Source organism: Danio rerio, chromosome 5, assembly GCF_052040795.2.
Source record: "Danio rerio strain M-AB ecotype USA chromosome 5, GRCz13ab, whole genome shotgun sequence".
Lineage (NCBI taxonomy): Eukaryota > Metazoa > Chordata > Actinopteri > Cypriniformes > Danionidae > Danio > Danio rerio.
Window position 1 is genome coordinate 39430780 of NC_141025.1, and position 21980 is coordinate 39452759.

Genomic DNA, 21980 nt, shown 5'->3' on the forward strand with positions numbered 1-21980 from the left:
CATTTAAACAAAACAAATTATTAAACAGATTCATTAATTAAAATATAATTTTAGTCACCGAACATCTTTAGAAATTCAAAGATTATACAATAAATTCAAGCAAAATATAAAAAAAATTACAACCTAACTAATTTGAACTTTTTTTTATATTTTTTATTTCTCTTGATTTTTCCTATTTTTAAATTTGTATTTAATATATTTCTAACATAAATTTGTGCTGCCAATTTTTGGATTGTTCTCAAAAAAACATTTTGTTAGATCAGTTCCCGATTTAGCTTCAGTACTGACTAATCTAATGTATATGCACAAATATAATATTGTGAAGCTTCCTATAGAAAATATGAATTTAAATGAGAGATTTGTGAGGGCTGTACTTGTATATGCAGAGCACTGTATATATAAACAGTTAATCAAATGCTTGTCATTACAGATCTGTGCTTTGGGTCTTAAAGTGACACCTGAGGACAAACAACAACTGAGAATGACAAGACAATTTAACTAACATAACTTTCACGCATATTTTGAAGGAACACAATGTAATGAGATTTGAGGATGTGATTTAATTTCTGGGCAATTGTTTGTTATAGGCTAAACTGTTTATTATACTTCTATTGTTTGTAATAGCCATGGACGATAACTGGCTTCAACCGCGGATTGGAAAAGTTAAGGTTTTAAAACTGCTACAATTTTCTGCTACACCGTTTCTATAGTATATTCATTCATTCATTCTCTTGTTGGCTTAGTCTTTTTATTAATCTGGGGTCGCCACAGCGAAATGAACTACCAACTTATCCAGCATATTATTTACACAGCGCATGCCCATGCAGTCTGGAAAACACCAATACACTCTCATTCACACACATACACTACAGACAATTTAAGCTTATCCAATTCACCTGGATAGCATGTCCTTGGACTTGAGGGGGAAACCGGAGCACCCGGAGGAAACCCACGTGATATTTTGTTTAGTTTTTTTAAGAAATGCCAACTGACCAAGCAGAGGCTCGAACCAGCAACTTTCTTGGTGTGAGGCGACAGCACTACCTACTGTGCCACCGTGTCGCCCCTTACAATAGTAAATGTAAGATTTATTTGTTTCTACAAATATTTTGTTTAGTTTTTTAAGGCAACAGTATCTCCAGCAGAAAGGACCCTCTGCATCAAAAGCTATCGATCATCCCACTAAGATCACTAATAAACCAACATCCAAACATATTATAAACCTGAACACTGCACTGGCCTTACTTTACATCCAAAAAACAGAAAGATATCCAAAGATGCCTTTTAAAGTTGTAAAGAAATCAGTGTTTTTGAAACTAATAAAGATAGAACAAGTCAATTATTTAGCCTGACATGTTTACCAAAATATTATAAACGTTTCCTAACATAATAAAATACATTGTGTTCAATTGGGGGAATTTTTTTTTTTTTTGTACCCCGACATTTAAAAACGTGATATTTTTATCTAAGGTTATCATACTGTCAGAATCCCGGCCCTTGTCTAGTTTGTAATTTTCTTTTTTATTGAAACACAGCCTGTTAAAGTCACTCATCTGTTGACTACTCTGAATGAACAGGATTTTAATTTATATACGAACTGGGGCCAGCTTAGATGCTTGTGTCCTCCAAAAGTCTAGAATGAGCTCTGCGTGGTGTAAAAGAAACATTATTTTTGTGGGTTGCTCAGCTTAGTTTTAGGCTTTGCCCACACAAACATGGGTATTTTCAAAACCACAGCTTTTTGGAAGCAGTTTGGCTGTTCATTCACATGCATCAGGTGACTGAAACTCAAACGTTTTGAAAGCTTCTGCCAAGGTGAATATTTTCAGAACCACCAGTCACAGTGTGAAACCCGAGATCTCATTGTGCAGGCTTCTGACTGGCCTAAGAAGGTTATATCACCACCCTTTGATTTGGAATGCTCTTGACAGCGCATCATAATGCATGCTTTTTTTAAAGAATCAGTGTGATTTTTTAAAGAAGGTCACTGGTTCGAATCCCAGCAGGGTCAGTTGGCCTTTTTGTGTGGAGTTTGCATGTTCTCTCCATGTTTGCGCAGGTTTCCTCCGGGTGCTCCGGTTTCCCCTACAAGTTCAAAGATATGAGGTACAGGTGAATTGAATAAATTAAATTGGCCAAAGTGTACGAGGGTGTAAAAGCAATAGTGTATGGGTGTTTCACGCTGGAATGGCATCCGCTGCCCAAAACATATGCTGACATATGCCCAAAACATAAGCTAAATAAATTCATTCCTCTGTGGCGACCCCTGATTAATAAAGGGACTAAAAAGAAAAAAAAACGACTGAATAAATGAATGTGTTGTTTATGATACCTGTCACAGGTAGAGCTCAGCAGGAGATAGAGAAGCACATAGACAGTGAAGGTGTACGCCACCGCCATAATGGTCCCTTTAGGTATTGATTCACTGGGATTCTTGAGCTCACCTGAAAATAAAGACAAATAATGATATTTATGATACTATTCCATTACATGAATAATGATGAAATTGTAAGAGAGGATACAAGTAAAGGTTTTGCACCCGACATGTTGGCTCCTGCCATGATGCCTGTGCAGCTGGTGAACATCACAGCAAACACAGTGGCGAAAGACATCATTGTGTTGGTACTGTAGTCCAAAGAGTAGCGAGCTACAGGAACAGATATTTGCAACAAGATTTATTCTAGTGAAGCCATAATAGAAAGTAACAGATCTGTGTGCCCCCTTGTGGTTAACTGAAATATAAAATACAAAAGATGACATTTTTGGGAAGCTTTGGCCATGCATAAACTTTAAATAGAAATTATTGTGGATTTATGATTAAGTATCCTAACCCATGTAATCAGTCTAATAGCCCTATTGGACTGGAATCCAAATGTAAGATAGCATAAGGATATTACACAACCTCTGAATAGTTTTATTACATTAAAATAAAAGAAATTGATAGTTCTACCAATGAAAGATTCATAAATGGGTTAAAGAAAATGTCCTTTTTTTGGTGCTGGTCTCATTATAGTACATTATATATAATCTTTGTATTTAAATAACAGTCATTTCATTATATTATTTATAAGTATCTCTTAATTATAAAAATCAAGCTATCAACAGAGCAAAATAGTGATTTATCAAGTCAAACATGTTGAGTTTACATGCTGTTAATTATGTCTGCAATGACCATTTAAAGCCCATATTATTGATATAAATGAAACAGATTTGGCATATTTTAGGAAAATGTGAAACACATTTTCTTTCTTTGATGAACAGCACTCATTTCAAATGCATTTTTGTTTTGTAACAACATAAAAGTCTTCAAAATACTTTTCATCAAATCTGTGAATAAAATAATAAATTTCTTTTAACAGCTTTTAAAAGTTTCTGACCTCAAATTATTTAAATAGGAGTTTTTCCAATACCCAGTATTTACAATTTTTTAACAAAATGTTTGATGAAACCCCAAAACACGACCAGTCTAATTTACCTTTCAAGAATTTTTAAATAAATGTAACCACTAAATATAATCAGTTAATAACCATCATTATTACGACATTATTCATTTTACAATATCAGTATCTACATTTATCGGGCCCTATTATCCACCCGGAGCAATAAGGCGCAAGATGTATAAGGTGCAATTTGTTGCTATTTTCAGACTAGCGCTACCCTAATTTTTTATGTTATGCACCACATTGTTTAAATAGCAAATCCATTTGTGCTACTAGGTGTTCCAGTCTAAAAAGCAGGTGTGTTAAACTGCATTGTTGGTGCGTTGCTATTTAGAAGAACTGAAATAGACTGCGCCATTGACCAACTGAAAGCTGGTCTAAAATCTGATCTAAAATTGGATTATTAAAATCCAAAGCACACAGGGTGTACAGCAATACACAAATATCTTTACATATAATAAAAAAACGCAATTATTATTTTCAACATAAATATAAAAAACACTATCCTTATGCCTTCTTCATGTTGAGGGGGCTTTTTTTAGCTTATTCATAACAATTTGTTGTTATTATTATTAGTATTATTTATTATATGTATATTAATATTTGTTTTAATAAAAACTAGTTTAGATTTGTCCACCTGTCTGGTTTTGGAGACGTATGAGTCACTATATGGGGCATAAGAATAGGACGTGTGTTTGGATATAACTTTTTTGACCACACTTCATTATTATTGTTATTTATTAGTTTGCTGGAAATTAGAACTGAATTTAGAAATAGATTTGAAACAAATCTTTGCGCTTAACAGACAAAATTAAATATGTAGGCTAATGGATGTCTTCAGTGGAGTGAGTACAACACTGTTTCCTTATCCACTAAAGTAAAGGAGTAAAAAGTAAAAGTAAAGTAAAGAGAAAGTAAAGAGGCCGAATGGAGAAGGCTCATTCTTTAACCTCACTGCAGATGGTGTGTTTAATTGTTTTCTCGCTAGTGAAGAGCTCAGTTTTTTTTCTTACGAAGTCCGCCATGTAAATAGCAAATGTGCCACGGCGCGACACAACTTAAAGGAGATGAGAGATGAGACTCTAATTCGTTTAATAATAATGTTATACTTTAAGCACAACCCTATTAGACCATGCACCGCAGTGCATATTTTCCATCCTTAAAATAGCAAAAGTCTTCATTAACTGTAATTATTGTACAATATTTTTTCTGTCTGTCTTTCTTTCTTTACGTCATTAAACTTTATGGTATTCTTTTAAAAAGTGCACTCTGGAGAAAAAAAATTGTTCAGAATCAATAAAGATTGATCTTATTGTATTGATAAACACATCACTCACGTCCAAGGTTGTTCTTCAGAGTGGTGCTGTTAAAGCCCGTGTAGCTTGGACTGACCGTAACACTGTGGTTGTTGCCGTACGTGTGCGTGATGTTGAAGCCCTGTGGACTGACTATCAGTGGGCTGATGATGATGGAGATCAGAGACACCGTCACCACCAGCAGAATGAGAAAAGAGGCTTTGGCGTAGATGTGAGCACCGACCAGACACACCAGCATACACAGCAACAACACTACAGAGGAGTACAACACGGTGTACCAGTAGCCCTGCGGCAACACACGCAGCCCCTGTGCCACAGAAGAGCCTGGAGAGAGAACAACAGAGACGCTTAATTTGATTCAATGACCTTTTAGTATAGTGTGCTTCAGTGCAGCGCTCACCTGGATCCTGACCGAAGACGTCCATTATGGCCTCCACCAGCCCGAGAACATACACACCACACGCACACACCTTCGCCAAGTAAAACATCAGGCCGATGCTCCCGCCAAACTCGGGACCCAGAGAACGACTGATCATGACTGAGACTCAAGAGTTAAAAAAATTTAAACACACAAGGATAATGGAGTAATTTATGGTTAAGTCTACAAGTTTAGCCCTCTATGGTAATGGTGCCAAATGTTTTCCCAGGAGACCCCCATTTTAACCATCAAAATCCTTAAAGCAGGGATGCCCAATTTTTTTCTTATAAAGGGCCAAAAACCAAACTCTATGGGGGCTAGTGGGCCAAAGTTAAATAGAGTTGCTATAGGTAATTTCCTAATTTATTTAATAATATTTAAAAATAACTAAAAATCATTACTTTACATGAACTAATTTAGTAAATATATTTTTTTTACATTTTATAATGTAGCCTACTTATTACAGAAAAATCAAAAACAATCTCATTTATAGTTTTAAAAACTCATTTACATTTAATTTCAGTTTACAAACAAAAAAGGTTACATCAAATTAGAAATGACGATTTCTGTTAAAGGCATTCTCCCCAACCTTCTCCATCATTCTCAGTTGGGATGACGGGCCAAATCAAAGGTTACAATAGGCCAGCTTTGACCAGTGGGCCCTACTTTGGCCATCTCTGCCTTAAAGGACTATTTTTTTTTTTTAAAGATTTATTTTTGCCTTTTTTGCCTTTATTAGATAGGACAGTAATGAGGCAGGAAGTGAAGTGGGAGCGAGGGGGGTAGGGTCAGGAAATGACGAGCCCGGATTCAAACTCGTAACGCCCTGAAGAGCTACCGCTCTACTATATTTCGGCACGCAAACCACTAGGCTATTGCGCTAGGCAATAAAATTCAATTGTCAACATTTACTTATCCTTCAATTGTCACAAAGCTGTTTGAGTTTCTTTCTTTATGGAAGTTGTTTTGAAAATTGTTGAAAAGCTGTAATCATTAACTTCCATAGTATTTTGTTGTAATATAGGCGTCAAGGCTACCGGTTTTTAACATTTTTCAAAATATCTCCTGTTGTGTTCAATAGGAAAAGAAACTCATAAAGGTTTGTAACCTCTTGTAGGGGATTAAACAGTCATAACATTTTTTTTTGGGGTAAACTATCCAATTAGTATATTAATATAATCCTTTAATATTAATATAACATTATTTAGAGCATTAACATGCATTAAAATAACATTAAAGGTCCCAGAAGCCCATATTAATTTATCAAAACTTCAGATTCCTAAACAGTAATAACAATAAGTAATTTAATTTCATTTAATATTTGCAATATAGCAAAGATAGCTTATCTTTGGTCTGAACAAAAGAGAGCCTGAATAAAAATGTAAGTCCACTTTCTGTTAGTAGGGGGTGCATAGCAAGGAGGTCACTGGTTCGACCACTGGCTGGGTCAGTTGGCATTTCTGTGTGGAGTTGCGGTTGGAAGGGTACCTGCGGCATAAAACATATGCTAGATAAATTGGCGGTTGATACTGCTGTGGCGACCCCTGATTAATAACGGGACTAAGCCAAAGAAAAAAAAAAAAGAATATCTGTTTCATTGTATAAGTAACCATCAAATTAGCCTTCATAAACCTTTGGTAATCCCTAATTTGGAACCACTATACTATAGCCATGTAAAGTTTCATGAGTGACAACTGAACTCCCTAAATTGTCATTTCATGTGTGATGACAGACATCGTAAAACTATATCAACCGTCTGGTGTCTCTGATTGAATATTTTTGACCAAAGTAACATTAGAGTGAAAAATAACTTGAGTTCTACAGTTGAAACCAAATCAGCACTGACAGAGACATCATATTTTGTTTATGATCGGAGGGCAGTTTTGCACAGCACAGTGGTTCTCATCCTTTTTGACGTCATAGGCCACCATTCCACAAGAGTGTTGGATGACAGCAGATTTAATTTTGCATGCTGCATAAAAAGCATTTTTTAAAAATAGCTTAGTGCCTCTTTTGTCTTTTTGGATTAATGTCATTCATAAATGTATTTATTTACACTTTCTCTTCCCTGCATGCATGGAAAATAGATAAATTAACACAGTACTTCTCACAGGTTAGAAATATACTTGTGGTGGCTCCTAGATTGAAAGACATCTTTTATGCACAGCACATAAATGGTCAACTACATGCAACAAACTAAAAACATTTTAACTCTTTATTTGTTTTATTTCTATTGTTATTTCATTCTGTCTCTCTCAAGTTCAGGTTGCTTTATTTGCATGACATTTTGTGCAGCACTGCAAAGCCTTTTAGATATATAAAATAGACTAAGTAATATATTAGCATCTTCAAATCAATAAAATATACAGCAAATGAGAAATAAATGACAAAAAAAGGAATAAAATCTGACAATATCTCTAAGAAAATACAATAATTATAAGTGTAAATTATTTAAATAAGGCAAATTAGTTATTTAATCATTGTTGCAAATATTTTGCCAGTTTAGATGTCATTTGGTAATTTTAGTCTATGTGCTGCAAGCTCTGTAACAGCAGCTTTGGTTCCTTAAACACTGCTTACAATTGTTGTAAATGCAGTTACAACCTGAACATTTTTGTAGGTAATTCGGTTGTGGAATGTGGCTAAATTACTAGAGTTTACAAAATAAAATTACTGGTGAGCAATATATGCTGACCTGATAGCCCAGTTTAGGGGTGTTAGATATGCTGCATCTATAAGACAGAGATTGGATAAGGATACAATAAGCTCCACCTCCTTCCACAGCCCCATTAGTTGAAATGGCACATATAGACAGGATTGTCAATGAGATGATGAAGTAAGCCACAAACAGCATGAGGAGACCATGCAGAAGACCAGCATGTCCCACAACAAAACCTAGAACATCAACATATACTGTATCAGAACACTTTAAGCTCAGAACACACAATGCAATATAAAAAATTATGTAAAAATCTTGTCTTACCTGTACGAAGAAAGAGCACAATGCTGAACATGGAGAGAATGGTGGGCACCATGACGCCAAAGAAGGTGTTGAGTTTTCGGGGGTCTGATTTGGGGTTTGACGCCTCTCCTGTTCCTGCTGATCCACCCCTGGAGTCTTCAGCATTTCCCATCATGCTGTAAACCCCATGAACCAGAAGAGGCGAGTGCTCATTTGCCATGATCTAAAAAACAGGAACCCACAAATTAAGAAATCTTTCAACCAATTCCTGTTTAGTACAAAAACAAACAACATTTTTTTTTATGACTTGAAAATTAAACTTCCTAAAAATTGCTCAAAAGTGACACCTTTATGATCTAATATCATGAAAAAAGGCTTGAACAACCATAGCAAGCAGAATTACGGTTGATAGTACACATAAAAGTTGGTTCCTCAGGTGTTCTTTTGGTTGGTTGAAGTATTATAGCAGGGGTCACCAATCTCTGTCCTGGAGGGCTGGTGTCCCTGCAGGGTTTAGCTCGAACTTGCCTCAACACACCTGCCTGGATGTTTCAAGTATACCTAGTAAGACCTTGATTAGCTTGTTCAGGTGTGTTTGATTAGGGTTGAAGCTAAAATCTGCAGGACACCGGCCCTCCAGGAACAAGTTTGGTGACCACTGTATTATAGCATCATTACTGTATTAAGAACCTGTTAAATCATGCTTCTGTTAAGAAACTTCTGTTTTTCTTCAGACGTTTTTGAGGGTATTTAAGATGCTATGAAGCACCACTGCCATAAAAAAGAGAATGCTAAGCCCATGTAGATTTTTTTCAATGTTCTCAAACCATAAATAGTCAATTTGTTTAGAGCAAGGTCTTTAAAAATAACAATAGAGGAACAATTCACACAAAAATCTAAATTCAGTCATCGTTTATCAAACTTGGTTATTTAAAACCATATAAAAACAAAATACATAGTTTTTTCTAATGTGGAAGTGAATGACTACTGGTTTCCAACAATTTCCAAAATATATTATTTGTGTTTGAAACCACATGAGGTAGAGTAACAGTAATAATATACATTTTCGGGGTGATCTATCCCTTTAAAATACATTGTATTTCCTGAAGATAACAAGGTTCTTAACCTTTTTACCTCTTAAAAACCTTTTGCCACTGTAGTGAACTCTTTTTCATAGCAAACCATAAGACTTTAAATGCAACACCTTTAAAGGGTTAGTTCACACAGAAATGAAAATAAGCTAATGATTTACTCACACTTAAGGCATCCCAGGTGTATTTGACTCTCCTTTTAGTCAAGTCCGATTAGAGTTATTATTTTTTTTCCAAATGCCCTGGCTTTTTTTAAGCTATGTTCAACGGCAACAGACAGGTGGTCCTCTTCAACGGCCCAAAACAAGACCAATAAAGTGCATCCAAGCATAATTAAAAAAAAAAAAAAATCAGATCATTAATAATTTCCTTTAACAAATCAATGTGTTTTTGTAAGAACAATATCCATGTTTAAATAGTTATCAACAGTTTTGTTGTGTAACTTTTGCTAACTGGTGTACGTTTGTTTATGATAAATTGAGACAGTGCATGCACTATGCATAGTCCTAAGTCATCCACCATCCCAGTCAAGTACAGCAGTTAGCAGAAATCACAAAACAGTTTATAAAATTTTAAACAGGGATATTTTTCTTATCCAGAGCTATTTGAGCCACTTTTATAATAACTTTGTGTGCTATGTTGAAATTGTTTTGGTCTGTTGGAAAAAAACATTGTTGCCATTGTAGCCATTGTAACACTGCTACAATGGCACCTGTTGCTATTGTAGCATGAATAAGCAAGGACATTTTTAAAAGTAAATCTGACTGGATTTACTTTTGACAAAAAAAAAAAAAAAGTTACCTAGGATGTCTTGAGAGTGAATAAATCAAAATACCAAACAATTTTGTTGAGTATATACATAAACTTTAGATAAAAATTAAGTGAGCACTAGAGAATTTCGATTTACAATTAGTAGCTAAGTGTTTATATTTGTAGACTAATGATTGCAGAAATAGTTCAACCAAAACTCAACATTCTGTCATCACAAGTCAGCCTTAAATTTTTCCAAAGCTGTCTGATTTTCTGTCTTCTGTCAAAAAAAAAAAAAAAAAAAAAAAAAAGCTGGAAAGCGGTAACCAAAGACTTCAATAGTATTCATTTTTACTACTTAAGGATGTCAATGGTTACCGTCTTCCAGCTTCTATCAAAATAACTTGTTTTCAACAGAATAACGAAACTCAATCAAGTTTGGAAGCTATTGATGCTGTGTAAATTTTCATGTTAGGTGAACAAGCCCTTTAATATAAAAATGCTATATGATTTTTTTTATAGGATTTTTCTCGCATGAAATAACATTAAATGTGCCATGTTTTCAATGTTTATATTCATTTTTTAGTATTTTTTCTTTTTGTTGTTTGAGTGTATTTATATATTATATTTTGAGTGTAAAGGAATGAATATTTGGTGGAATGTTCACCAAATCATCATAAGAGCATTCACTTTTAAAGAATTATGTGACACTGCAGACTTAACCACTTATCAAAATTCAACGTTGCCATCAAAACTCTTTGTAGATTCATAGAATTGTATTTACCTTGTCTCCAATACTTTTTAAAGCCCATAAAAACCAAAGTTTTCACATTTTTCATACATTTCAGTGCCTAATAAACCCCTGAAACTGGAAGACCTTGAATGTCTCGCTGAACGTCTTGAATGAACCGCGTTTTTAAAACATTTTTTCCATATTTCTGGTAGCGGAAGTAGATGTCAATGTAAACAATCCTAAGTACGCCGAGTCCGTTCACCCAGTAGAGCTAAAAACAACAATCTTACTATTGAAACACCCCCATATCTAACAATAATAACAACAGCAGCATCGCCAGCATGGTCCCAGCAGTTTGAATTAACCAGACGTTCATCCCAATGTTAATCGCATCTGACATTTCCTGACCACCGTCATCATCATCATCATGATCTCTAGCAGATGTTGGGTGGATGAGGTTATCAAGACAGAAATAGCGGTGAAGTAATTAAAGTGAAGAGAAACAACCGCTACCTACCTGTCCGTATGAACAACAGCGCCAAGACAAATCCAAAAAAGCGGTGTTTTACTTCCGCTTTCAAGAAGCTGCACAAAACAACGGAAACCAAAATACTCGTTTTGATAATGTGGACCCGGGATGTCCTGACTCCTATCTGTTCGATAAGAGCATCACGCCGAGCAGCTTTCGTTTGTCCAAAGACTCGCGTGTAGAAAGTTTCTTCCGCAGCCTCAGATCTCGTGACCGTCAAACCTCCGGGACATCATCATCATGATGACGGATGGTGAAACGCGCTCCTGTGTCAGGCTGTGAACGACAGACAGCAGACCTCTTCAAAACATTCATCTCTTATATAACGGTTTATTGAGATGTGATGATGGTTGTAACCTGCAACGTACCCTCTCAGAGCCTGTACCACCGCCTGCCTCTGTTTGTTAAAAAAAGTCACGGGACAGAGGAAGCGCCCATGTGACTCTACGGAGGAAAGAGATTCAGAGGAACAAGTGGGAACCGTGTTGTTTACCATTTGGTTTGTTATAATACACCCGTAAATCTCACTAGTGGAACATTTAATCAGAAATAAAATGTAAACCTCAGGTTACAGCAAGCACTTACAATACAAACAATGCACTTAAATGCTTTAGTGGTAGAAAATAGCCTAATTATTTATATGTATTGAAAGTGCTACATTCATCCAAACTTAAAAAATGTAGTTTCAGTTCTTATTTATAAAGGATGCACATGGTTGTATCAATAAAAGTAACTGGTCTATAACCAGAAAATGCACAATTGTGAACTTTTATTCATGTTTGAAGCAAATTTTTAAAACGCTTAAATTATGTTAAGTGGAAACAACTCATACAGTCATGTTGGACTCCTGATGAGGCATTTTGTACATTTCCAGTTGGTGTATAAAGGGAAAACTGTTCATGTAGGGCATGTTTTGCATGAGAACATATATCCTGATTGCTTTTAAAACTGTTTCTGCCTTCCCGTCACTGGGTTTTGGAATGAAGTTAACATACTGGTATAGTAGCATATTGCTGTAATGGCAGTATTGTACATGTATTGTTGTCACCCAAACAGTTCTGTTGTCATTTAAACAGTGAATGATTCTGGGTATCTTACAATCCAAACGGTTTATATTTTATGTTTACAATTTGATATTATTCATGCTTAGTTTTCATGAGAATGTGATTTTTAATCTGGAAAAACAACTTATAATATTAAGATAATATTTCTTCAATATTTAATCATTTTCGTTATGTTTTTCTTCCCTTTATTCATCAGGAGTCGCCACAGCAGAATGAACCGCCACCTTATCCAGCATATTACACAGTGGATGGCCTTCCAGCTGCAACCAAGAACTGGGAAACACCCATACACACTCATACACTCTGACCAATTCAGTTAAAGCGCATGTCTTCGGACTGTGGGGAAAACCAGAGCACCCGGAAGACCACACCAACATGGGGAGAACATGCAAACTTCACACAGAAATGCCAAATAGCCCAGCTAAGACTCGAACCAGCAAACTTCCTGCTGTAAGGTTGACAGTGGTAACCACTGAGCCACTGTGTCAGCCTTTCGTAAATATTTCAGAGAATATTTCTTAAAGTATTAAATATCTCTAAAATACAAAACAATACTTCAGCACTTTCATGTTGTGTTTCAATCTAGACAAAACACACTAGGCCAGAAAAATATATAACAGCTGAAAATGTTCTGATTCTTTGTTTTGATAATGCTGTTATTGTACTTAAATGTTGCAGGTTATTTTTGATAGCTGAAGAGTTAAACTTGTTAAGGTTCTCAGCTCAAAATGAAAATTTTATAATTACCTACTCGTGTCCAAAAAAACTTTATGTAGAAACTTTTAACTAACATATTAATTTGTTACTAAAATATGAGATTAATGTTCCACCGTTGCAAGTCTATTCTGCGAAAACATGCTTCAGAATATTCATGAAGACCTCACGTCTATTCCAATATTGGATTAAAAAGAAACTTGGTTTATTTTTGAATCTCTTTAAAAAACATTTTGAATATTCAGATTTAGGTAAAGAGACTGATTAATGAAAGGACATAAATCTCCCTGATTTTAAGATAAAAAAAAAAAAATATATATATATATATATATATATATATATATATATATATATATATATATATATATATATATATATATATATAAATCCAATGACTCATTTTTATTTAGGGTTTTATATTACAAATTAAACGATTCCAGTCAAGACAGAATATTTATAGAAACACTCAATTACCTTAAATTGATTTTTATGAGAGCACTTTAATTCAAAATTTCCCTTGAGTTAAACTGTTGAGCTTTACCATTTTCAAATCTATTTAACCGATCTGTGGTATGATGCGAGTACTTTTAGCTTAGCGTAAATCATTGACTGGAATTGGACCATAGCATTACAGTTTTAATATGTTCTCCTTTTTAAAAGCTTGATTCTTTAATACTTGCATTGTGTAGTAAGTCTGGCAGAAAATGAAAAGTTGTTTTTTATAGGCCCATATGGCTAATAACTGTACACTCACTCCATAAAATAATCAACAAAGTTCTTTGGTGTAACAAAGGCTGCAGCAGGAGCAATGGTATTGGAATAAGCGTTAAGTTACTAGCCACATCAGCCTAAAATATAGCAACTTAGTACATGATGTGACTACACAATAGAGCTTTAAAACAGAAAAAATATGTAAACACTTTAAAAAAAAATGTTTAGCAAAATGTTAACGGTCTAATTCGATTCAATGATTTATGCTAAGTTCAAGTCAAGTCAACTTTATTGTCAATGTTAAGTTTAAGTTAAAGTTAAGCTTAAAGTTCTCCCTTAGACCCAGATATTGGCTAAATGAATTCAAAAATGGTAAAACCACGACTGTTAACTGTGAGAAACACGCAAATTGAGCCAATTTTGAAAATAAAAGTGTAGTATTTCTTTAAATGAAGTATTTCTTTTGCAAATGAATGTTTACTTGACACACTTTTATTGTACTTACACATTTAAGGTTCTATTTGTTATTTGAAAAGAGATTAAACTTGCCATTAGTGACAGCTGACACCCAAAAATACAAATGTACTCACCCTCAGGTGGTTCTAAATCTTAAGTTTCGTTTTCCTACTGGACAAAAAAAGAAGATATTTTGAAGAATGTTGGAAAATGGCAGCCATTGACACCCACAGCAAAAAAAAAAAAAAAAAAAAACTCGAAAAGCATTGAATATATGGAAAGTGAGTACATGATGACAATTTTCATTTTAGGGTGAATTATCCAACTGAATGTGTCTGCTTTTCTTTTAAAACAGTAAATTAATAAAGTAATTCAATGCTGTCATAACATCATACACAAAGTGTCCAGAATTGCTGTTTTAAACATGTAAAGCCTAGACTGAATCCAAAGACTGTGTGTTGAGATGTGGCCAAACATAGGAGGGCCCGGCTGGGAGGAGCGGGAAGGTGGGATTGGCCACAGGAACGAATGTTGGTGAGTGTTTGAGTCTGTGTTTTTTGAGTTGTCCGAGTTCTCTGAAGCAGCATCCACACTCAGCGCAGCGGTACGGTCTCTCTCCCGTGTGAATGCGCTGGTGCTTGTGTAAGCTGTCCAGATGGCGGAAACGCTTCTCACAGTATCTGCACGGGTATGGACGCTCCCCTGTGTGTATGCGCTGGTGTGTTTTCAGGCAGTAGAAACGTCTGAACCCTCTCCCACAAATGTTGCAGCGATGCACTTTATCAGGGCTCTCGACAGTCCTGCTGAAACCAGAGTCATTGCCCGCAGTTGGAGCCAAGGCCAGCAAAGCATCTCCATCACTCTCAGGCACTGGAGGAGAGGAGATCTGCGGTATCTCTTGAATGGAGTTGGCTGAAGATGCTAAAGCTAGATTGGATGAAGGAGGCTCTAATGTAAGTGAATCAGGATCGTCTTCGATTTTAATGGTGCCTTGTTTGACATCAGCGTCTTCCATCACCTGTATGAGCTCCAGCTCATTTACATTGCCAGCTGGCGTGCTCATTTCAAACTCAAACTTTGACATGTCCGACGGGTCCTCTGCTGGGTTTGTGGAGGGGCCTGGAGATTCTGGATCTTCATGTCCTCTCTCTGTGTCTGGTACTGCAGAACTGTGGTCTGAACACAAAACAAAAAGGATGAAAATATTGATGCACACTTGATTTAGATCAAAGGACTCAAACTCAATTCCTGGAGGGCCGCAGCTCTGCATAGTTTATCTCCAATCACCTCCAACACACCTGCTTAACAGTCCAGGGCTTAACAATAAGGACTGCTCTATGGCCCGGGGCCAGTGTGAGAGACGCTTGGGACAATAGACAGGATTAATACTGGCCAGATTGGGACAGTGTCGCCTTGTCACTACAGTTTAATTTGCCAGCGACTATTTAACAATTGTGTGCATTTTAAGTTTGTGCTTTTTAGTCTTGAAATGCTACCTTCTCTGTGATGTCATAAACACCATATTGCTTTTTGGATCCTTATATCTGATTTAATGTTGAGCATGTTTTTTTTTTCGTAACCTGGTAACAACCAGTACAGCAAAGAAACGGCAACACAGCGGCAACATCAAATTATGAGGCTAAAATAAAACGTCTGTTTATAAAGTCTAGGAAGCAGACATTTACATAAGAACACAAGAAAAAAAGAAAAGCGATTATTTATTTATTTTAAAAAAATAATTTTTTTGCACAATTTGCCAGTTACCCACCTTTTGTTAAATAATTTCGAACTGCAAAAAAATGCCTCCATATTTTCCACACTGCACTTTTTGTTTGCATAACACAGAATTTTGCTCATTATACATTTATTAACATTTTTTAATTATTGAAATTCTAGATTCACAGATTTATTTTTTGACACATTATTTAAAATATGAAGCTAAAAAAATAACTGTTAACTTGTCTTTTTTCTTTTTTTCAGAGCTGCGGCCCTCAAGGAATCAAGTTTGAGGCAACCGTTTTAGACCAGGGGCGTCCAAACACGGCCCTGGAGGGTCGTTGTCCTGCAGATTTTAGCTCCCACTTTCCTCAACACACTTGAAAGGATGTTTCTCAAAAGCAGTAAGAGCTTGATTAGCTAGCCCAAGTGTGTCTTATTGGGGATGGTACTAAACTTTGCAGGACCGAGTGTGGACACCCCTGATTCAGACCAGTGGTTCTCAAAGTAAACAATGTAAGGGGTCAGGGGGTTGGGGGGGGGGTCGCCTGGTTATTTCCAAAAATCGACTTATTTTTAATAAACCATTACAATAACCATATTTTATTCGTAACCTACTGAAGAAAAAAAATTGTCATTCATAGTTATATATACTATATAGTTACTATAGTAGCTTATAGTTACTAGTTCTATTGAATTGCGGCCCCTGGGGTAGTTACATAATATTAAAGACACAGCAATAGCGTCAGATCCAGCAGACGAATTTTATAACACCAGGTTAAACTCGCATGCATTAATAAAAATAAATGAAGAATAAAATTGGGTCTATTGGAGTGTGCACCGTTGCATGCAAGGTTTCTGTATTTATAACCACCTCAGAGGATATTGGGGGTCGCGAGTCACTGGCATTGTCATTATGGGGGTCTTGGTCTGATAAGTTTGGGAACCCCTGATTTAGACCATCAAATCTGACATGGTCTTAACTTTATAAAAGCTACTTATATCATCATACTTCATACATACTTTAAATTATGTTGCTAAATTAGATGAAAAAAAGTAACACGATCTGTAAAATGCCTTCTTTAATCCATAATTAACACATTTTAGAAAGTAAAAAGCCTCCAACATTATTCTAAACATATTCTATTCATCTTCAGGTTTTGATACGTGCCTTTTTGCTCTGAATGGTTTAATGCAGTGGTCCCAAACTTAATTCCTGGAGGGCCGCAACTTTGCATAGTTTAGCTCCAACCACTTTTCTCCCCATAAACTTTTATTCATATGCACATGAATGCATCAGACCAGAAACGCAAGCTCATGCGGCAAGTTTTGTGGTTCGCTGCGTTGCAAAGTTCAAGCCTGGTGAACTCTGACCTGCAAAATCGCATCACATGATGACTGCGTGAGCCCACTATAAAATCAAAACATGACCTCTCTGCACAGAAATTTAAAATACGAACCAATCGCTCACTTTTTTTTAAGTCTAATCATTGTTTAATCCCGCCCTTTTTCACAGTGCTGTACTACAAAATTTCACACGCTCAAACTCTAGTGTGACCGACCGCAGCTTTATAGTATACAGTAGTCTTGAACTCCTTGATTAGTTGGATCAGCTATGTTTGATTAGGGTTGGAGCAAATCTGTGCAGAGCTGTGGCCCTCCAGGAATAGAGTTTTAGACCTATGGTTTAATAGATTTTGAAATTAATCATAGGAGTTACATTGTTGTACATACAGTTATATTGTTGCTGATATCTGAAGACATACAATTACTGGACTGAAGCCAGAATATTTGAATTACAAAAGGGTTTAAAGAAATGTTCATTTTTACATATCTCAAACATTTTTAACCGCATTTAGGAATGCACTGATGTATTGAGAACTGATATTTGTAGGGCTATTTTTTTTTTTTTTTACAGATGACTTATGAGTAGGCCCACATGGAATCTGAGTGTGCAGAATTCTGCAGATTTCCAGATTTTTAGTCTATTATTGATTCTGTTTATTTACTTGTGTAAATGTGTGTAAATGTATATTTATTCAGTTTTTTTTCTTTTATTTCAGTAATATTATTAACTAATATGAAAATATTTGTATGATTATTCACAATATAGTTTGTAAAGTAATTTTTTTTGTATTTTAGTGGATATATTATACGAGAGACTTACTTTGTTTACCAAATGGATCTAATTGGATTTGCATTGTAAACATTAAATACAAGTAAAAAAAGTTTTTTTTTTTTCATATATTAAGGTTTTATTTATAATGCTCCAAAAATCATTCAGCATAAATCTGCAGATTTTTTTAACAAAATTCTGCTCAGAAAAAGCAAAAAATATCCACAGGTTCTGTCTGGCCCTGAGGCAGTTGAATATAGTCTGCTGCATAATCCAAAGTTTAGTATATCCTAAAACAAACTTACACTTGTACAGAATATAGTTTGTCATAGAAATATAATAATAATATAAATAAAAATAAATAATAATATTAATATGAGGACTGTTGCAAGTTAAGTTGAACATTTTTCAGTGTTTGGTCCTGAATATAACCGTTTTGTTTTCTTTTATTGGCCATGATCTTTTTTTAAATAAAATAATTGCCATCAGCCAAAATTTATTTTGGTCATAATTGATGGTCATGCAACTCATTATCCTGCTTACAAATGAAAACAATAATAACAATGAACCTTTTCCGCCCTCGTTGGTGATGTAAAACGGGCCCTCTGTGTCCTCTTGCGGTTTGAAGAGGGCAGCAGTGTTGTCCAGCAGAGCTTGTGTGCTGGTAGAGTCACTCGAGAGGGCTGAACTGTTCCCTACTGATGAGCCTCGTGCTTTCCTGCGGTTCACACAATCACGAGGCCAGACTGACTGCACCGTGGGCAGACACAGGCCCACACTGGGAACATTTTTGAGATTGTGGATTCTTCCCGGTGAGCTGCGAAAAGTCTTGCGGGAGGAATCTCTGCTCTGTGCGGGTGCTGTGGGGCTTTCGTCCGCGAGGCGTGAGGGAAACACGAACACTGCGTCCTCTGCGCTCGACCGCGCGCTGTTTGCCCCGGGCTGGTTTCTGTTGAGGAGTAAACACTGTTTGATGTTCTTCTCGGCCGCGGTCATGTAGTAGCGGACCGCTTTGAGCTCGCTCTCGGAGATCTCCAGTCTCTCCCGCAGGCTCTGGTTCTCCCGGTGCGACTCTGCGGCTGCAGTACGAGCCGCGGCCAGCTTTACTCCGACAACACGCGCCGTTTCTCTTAAAACCGTTTCAACGGCGCATCTTACGGCTTGATCAATAGTAGAGGCGAGTTCGCACTTGAGAAAGGAAACGCTGATGTCCATGCTCAAAGTCATGGCTACGATCCACGGCACGCTCCTACACACTGAGCGATGTAACGTTACATACGGGATTGCAGAGCTCTGAAGGCGCGTTTGGTTTCTGTCTTGGCTGACTAGAGCTGAATAGTTAACATCCTCACATCCATTATCAACACTTCGTTACACTGTCTGTTTGCTGTGTTGAAAACACAGACCCCCTTAAAATGTTTGTAAATCTTGACCAAGCTGTCGCATTCTGCTGCCGTCACCGACAATGTCGAGCAATGATGACGTCAGCAAATCATGTGGGCTTTGTAGTTTTTACGTATAAGTTGCAAATAAGGTTTTTTAGGGGGACAAAACACAGTTATGGTTATAAAAGGCAAATGTGGCTTATTTAAAATGATCATTTATTGGTATTAAATGATGAAATTATGAAAAAATTGCTAATAAAGGCTTTTTATTCAATAATATGCTATAGGCTACTTCTTTTAGCAAATATATCATTTGAAGAGTTCAGATCTCATATGCAGAAACCTGTAAATGCCATCTAAAATTTTCTTCTAAAATGAGCATTTTTCATAAGTCTCCTATGTGGAGGTTCAGTAATTTCACTTTTATGCAAAAAAAGTTATTTTCATGGTCTTTAAAGTGAAATCAACATACACAAGGGAGGTTGAGAAATATTTTCATTTTTGACTGAAATTTTAGCGACCATCCTGCTATGAGGCAACAGTGCTAACCACTGAGCCACTGTGCCACCCTCAGCAAATAATGTTTAAGCAAATAAACATTCTATATCTTAAACATAAAATAAACATGAAGGCTGGAGTTTTGTCAAAATCATATGAAAAGTCAATCATTTATAGTTTCCCTAGAACTTCTCAATTTATACTTGAATGACTGAAAACACTCTGGGTGCTCTGGTTTCCCCCACAACTTCATAAACGTGGTAGGTGAATTAGGTGAGCTAAACTGTCCGTATGTATGTGTGTGAATGGGAGTGTATGGATGTTTTCCATTGATGGGTTGCAGTTGGAAGAGCATCTGCTGCGTAAAACAAGCTGGATAACTTGGCGGTTCATTTCGCTGTGGCGACCCCGGATTAATAAAGGGACTAAGCTTGTTTGTGTATATTGTTTATATCTTCTCATTGCATATTTCATCTACTATAACAAGCATTAGGTCAACCCCCTAAAATGTTGTTTAAATGAACGTCATTTTGTTTGTAAATCTGTTAATTTTGTCACAATAAATACATTGTTAATAATAATATTTTCACAGGTGTATATAGGGTTTAAGTATTTCTGCTCAGCAAGAGTTTAAGAATCTCTCCACCACCTCAACACAAAATCATATTCCAGACAAGAATTAGAAATGACTACAAATATAAAGATATGTAAAAATAAAGATTTGTAGCGCAGTCCTTGGTGATTCATACAGTGCAAATCAATGGATGCAGCACTTCAATGAATAAAAAGCATAAAAAAGCAAAAGGCTCAAACAAAAATCATAAACAGGGAGTTTGTTGGTTAACTTTTATTTGTCTCAGTAGGAAAATTTCATTTGCAGCATACATATAAATATATATATATAGAGTTGAAGTCAGAATTATAGCCCCCCGAATTATTCGCCGCCCTGTTTATTTTTTCCCTAATTTCTGTTAAACAGGGAGAAGATTTTTTTCAACACATTTCTAAACATAATACTTTTAATAACTGATTTCTAATAACTGATTTATTTTATCTTTGCCATGATGACAGTAAATAATATTTGACTAGATATTTTTCAAGACACTTCCATACAGCTTAAAGTGATATTTATAGGCTTAACTAATTATGTTAACTAGGCAGTTTAGGGTAATTAGGCAAGTTATTGTATAACGATAGTTTGTTCTGTAGACTATCAAAAAAATATAGCTTAAAGGGGCTAATAATTTTGACCTAAAAAATTTAAAACTGCTTTATTCTAGTCGAAATAAAACAAATAAGACTTTCTCCAGAAGAAAAAATATTATCACTGTGAAAATGTCCTTGCTCTGTTAAACATCATTTGGGAAATATTTAAAAAAGAAAGAAGAAGAGGAGGAATTTAAAAACTTAATTGCTTGGGGAATAAATGATAATTTGTTCCTGACTAAATGAATAAAATACTTTCAAATATCAAATGTTGGGAATTGAGCACAATCAAACTATTTTATGAAGGCTGTAGTTTCTCAAATATAAGCAACACCAAACGCTTGTATAGCATCAGCACAAATATGTGAGTTTGTGTAAAGAAGACACATAATTACACGTCTGCAAGTTTACACTCCAGATTGTTGCGTACATGCTTATGACTGTTAAACAGCCAGTGAGCAGTGGATTAAAAGTAAAATACTCTAATAATATGCAGTGTCTTGTAAAGACAGATGGTTTAGCATCAGACCTCAGTATTTCATCATGAACCACATATTCATTTTCTTTTGCCCATATTTTTGACATAAAGTGCATGTACTACTGAAGAAAAAATTAAGAAAAACATATACAATTTGGTTGATCAGAGTGCAAATTTTCATTGGCTATCTCTGTAAGACACTTAGGCATAGGTCTCAAACTGGATTCCTGGAGGGCCGCAGCTTTTTGCTCCAACCCTAATCAAACACACCTGATTCAACTAATCAAGGTGTTCAAGACTAGAATATTAAGCAGGTGTGAGTTGAAGGTGGTTGGAGCTAAACTATGCAGAGTTGTGGCTCTCCAGGAATTGAGTTTGAGACCATTGCACTATGGTG

The 21980-nt window shown here is 35.8% G+C and overlaps 2 protein-coding genes and 1 long non-coding RNA gene across 7 annotated transcripts in view; 1 reads left to right on the plus strand and 2 right to left on the minus strand.

The window, feature by feature from the left end:
• slc12a9 (solute carrier family 12 member 9) overlaps positions 1–11533 on the minus strand; it is a 32816-nt gene extending 21283 nt beyond the window's left edge. Inside the window, exons 1-7 of one of the 4 annotated variants that reach the window (XM_087252893.1) lie at positions 11228–11533; positions 8158–8359; positions 7935–8069; positions 5157–5294; positions 4778–5080; positions 2540–2647; positions 2333–2444 (exon numbers count right to left, since the gene is read on the minus strand). In XM_087252893.1, the coding sequence (XP_087109019.1) occupies positions 2333–2444; positions 2540–2647; positions 4778–5080; positions 5157–5294; positions 7935–8069; positions 8158–8356 (995 nt within the window). In that variant the 5' untranslated portion in view covers positions 8357–8359; positions 11228–11533. 4 annotated transcript variants of the gene reach the window in all.
• Positions 11534–13327: 1794 nt separating this feature from the next.
• On the plus strand, positions 13328–15362 carry LOC147844073 (uncharacterized). Its single transcript, XR_015491510.1, has 2 exons — positions 13328–13998; positions 14046–15362. It is a non-coding gene; the product is annotated as an uncharacterized LOC147844073 (long non-coding RNA).
• LOC100150229 (uncharacterized) lies at positions 14205–19468 on the minus strand. Of its 2 annotated transcripts, none has more exons than XM_087253814.1 (2): positions 18586–19468; positions 14205–15360 (listed from the first exon to the last, which is right to left on the minus strand). In XM_087253814.1, exons 1-2 carry the CDS (start codon positions 19241–19243, stop codon positions 14618–14620), a joined length of 1401 nt encoding a protein of 466 aa, XP_087109940.1. In that variant the 5' UTR covers positions 19244–19468; the 3' UTR covers positions 14205–14617. The 2 variants fall into 2 exon arrangements, with proteins under 2 accessions (XP_087109940.1, XP_087109941.1); XM_087253815.1 differs by lacking the exon at positions 18586–19468 and adding an exon at positions 16143–16270 and having other exon boundaries at positions 14205–15519.
• Between the last annotated feature and the right edge of the window lie 2512 nt (positions 19469–21980).

Excerpts from the sequence above, each read along its gene's own strand:
- LOC100150229 (XM_087253814.1), bottom strand. The coding sequence starts at position 19,243 with ATGACTTTGAGCATGGACATCAGCGTTTCCTTTCTCAAGTGCGAACTC. Across the intron at positions 15,361-18,585 it reads CACCAACGAGGGCGGAAAAG|ACCACAGTTCTGCAGTACCA; the intron begins GTTCATTGTTAT and ends TTTTGTGTTCAG.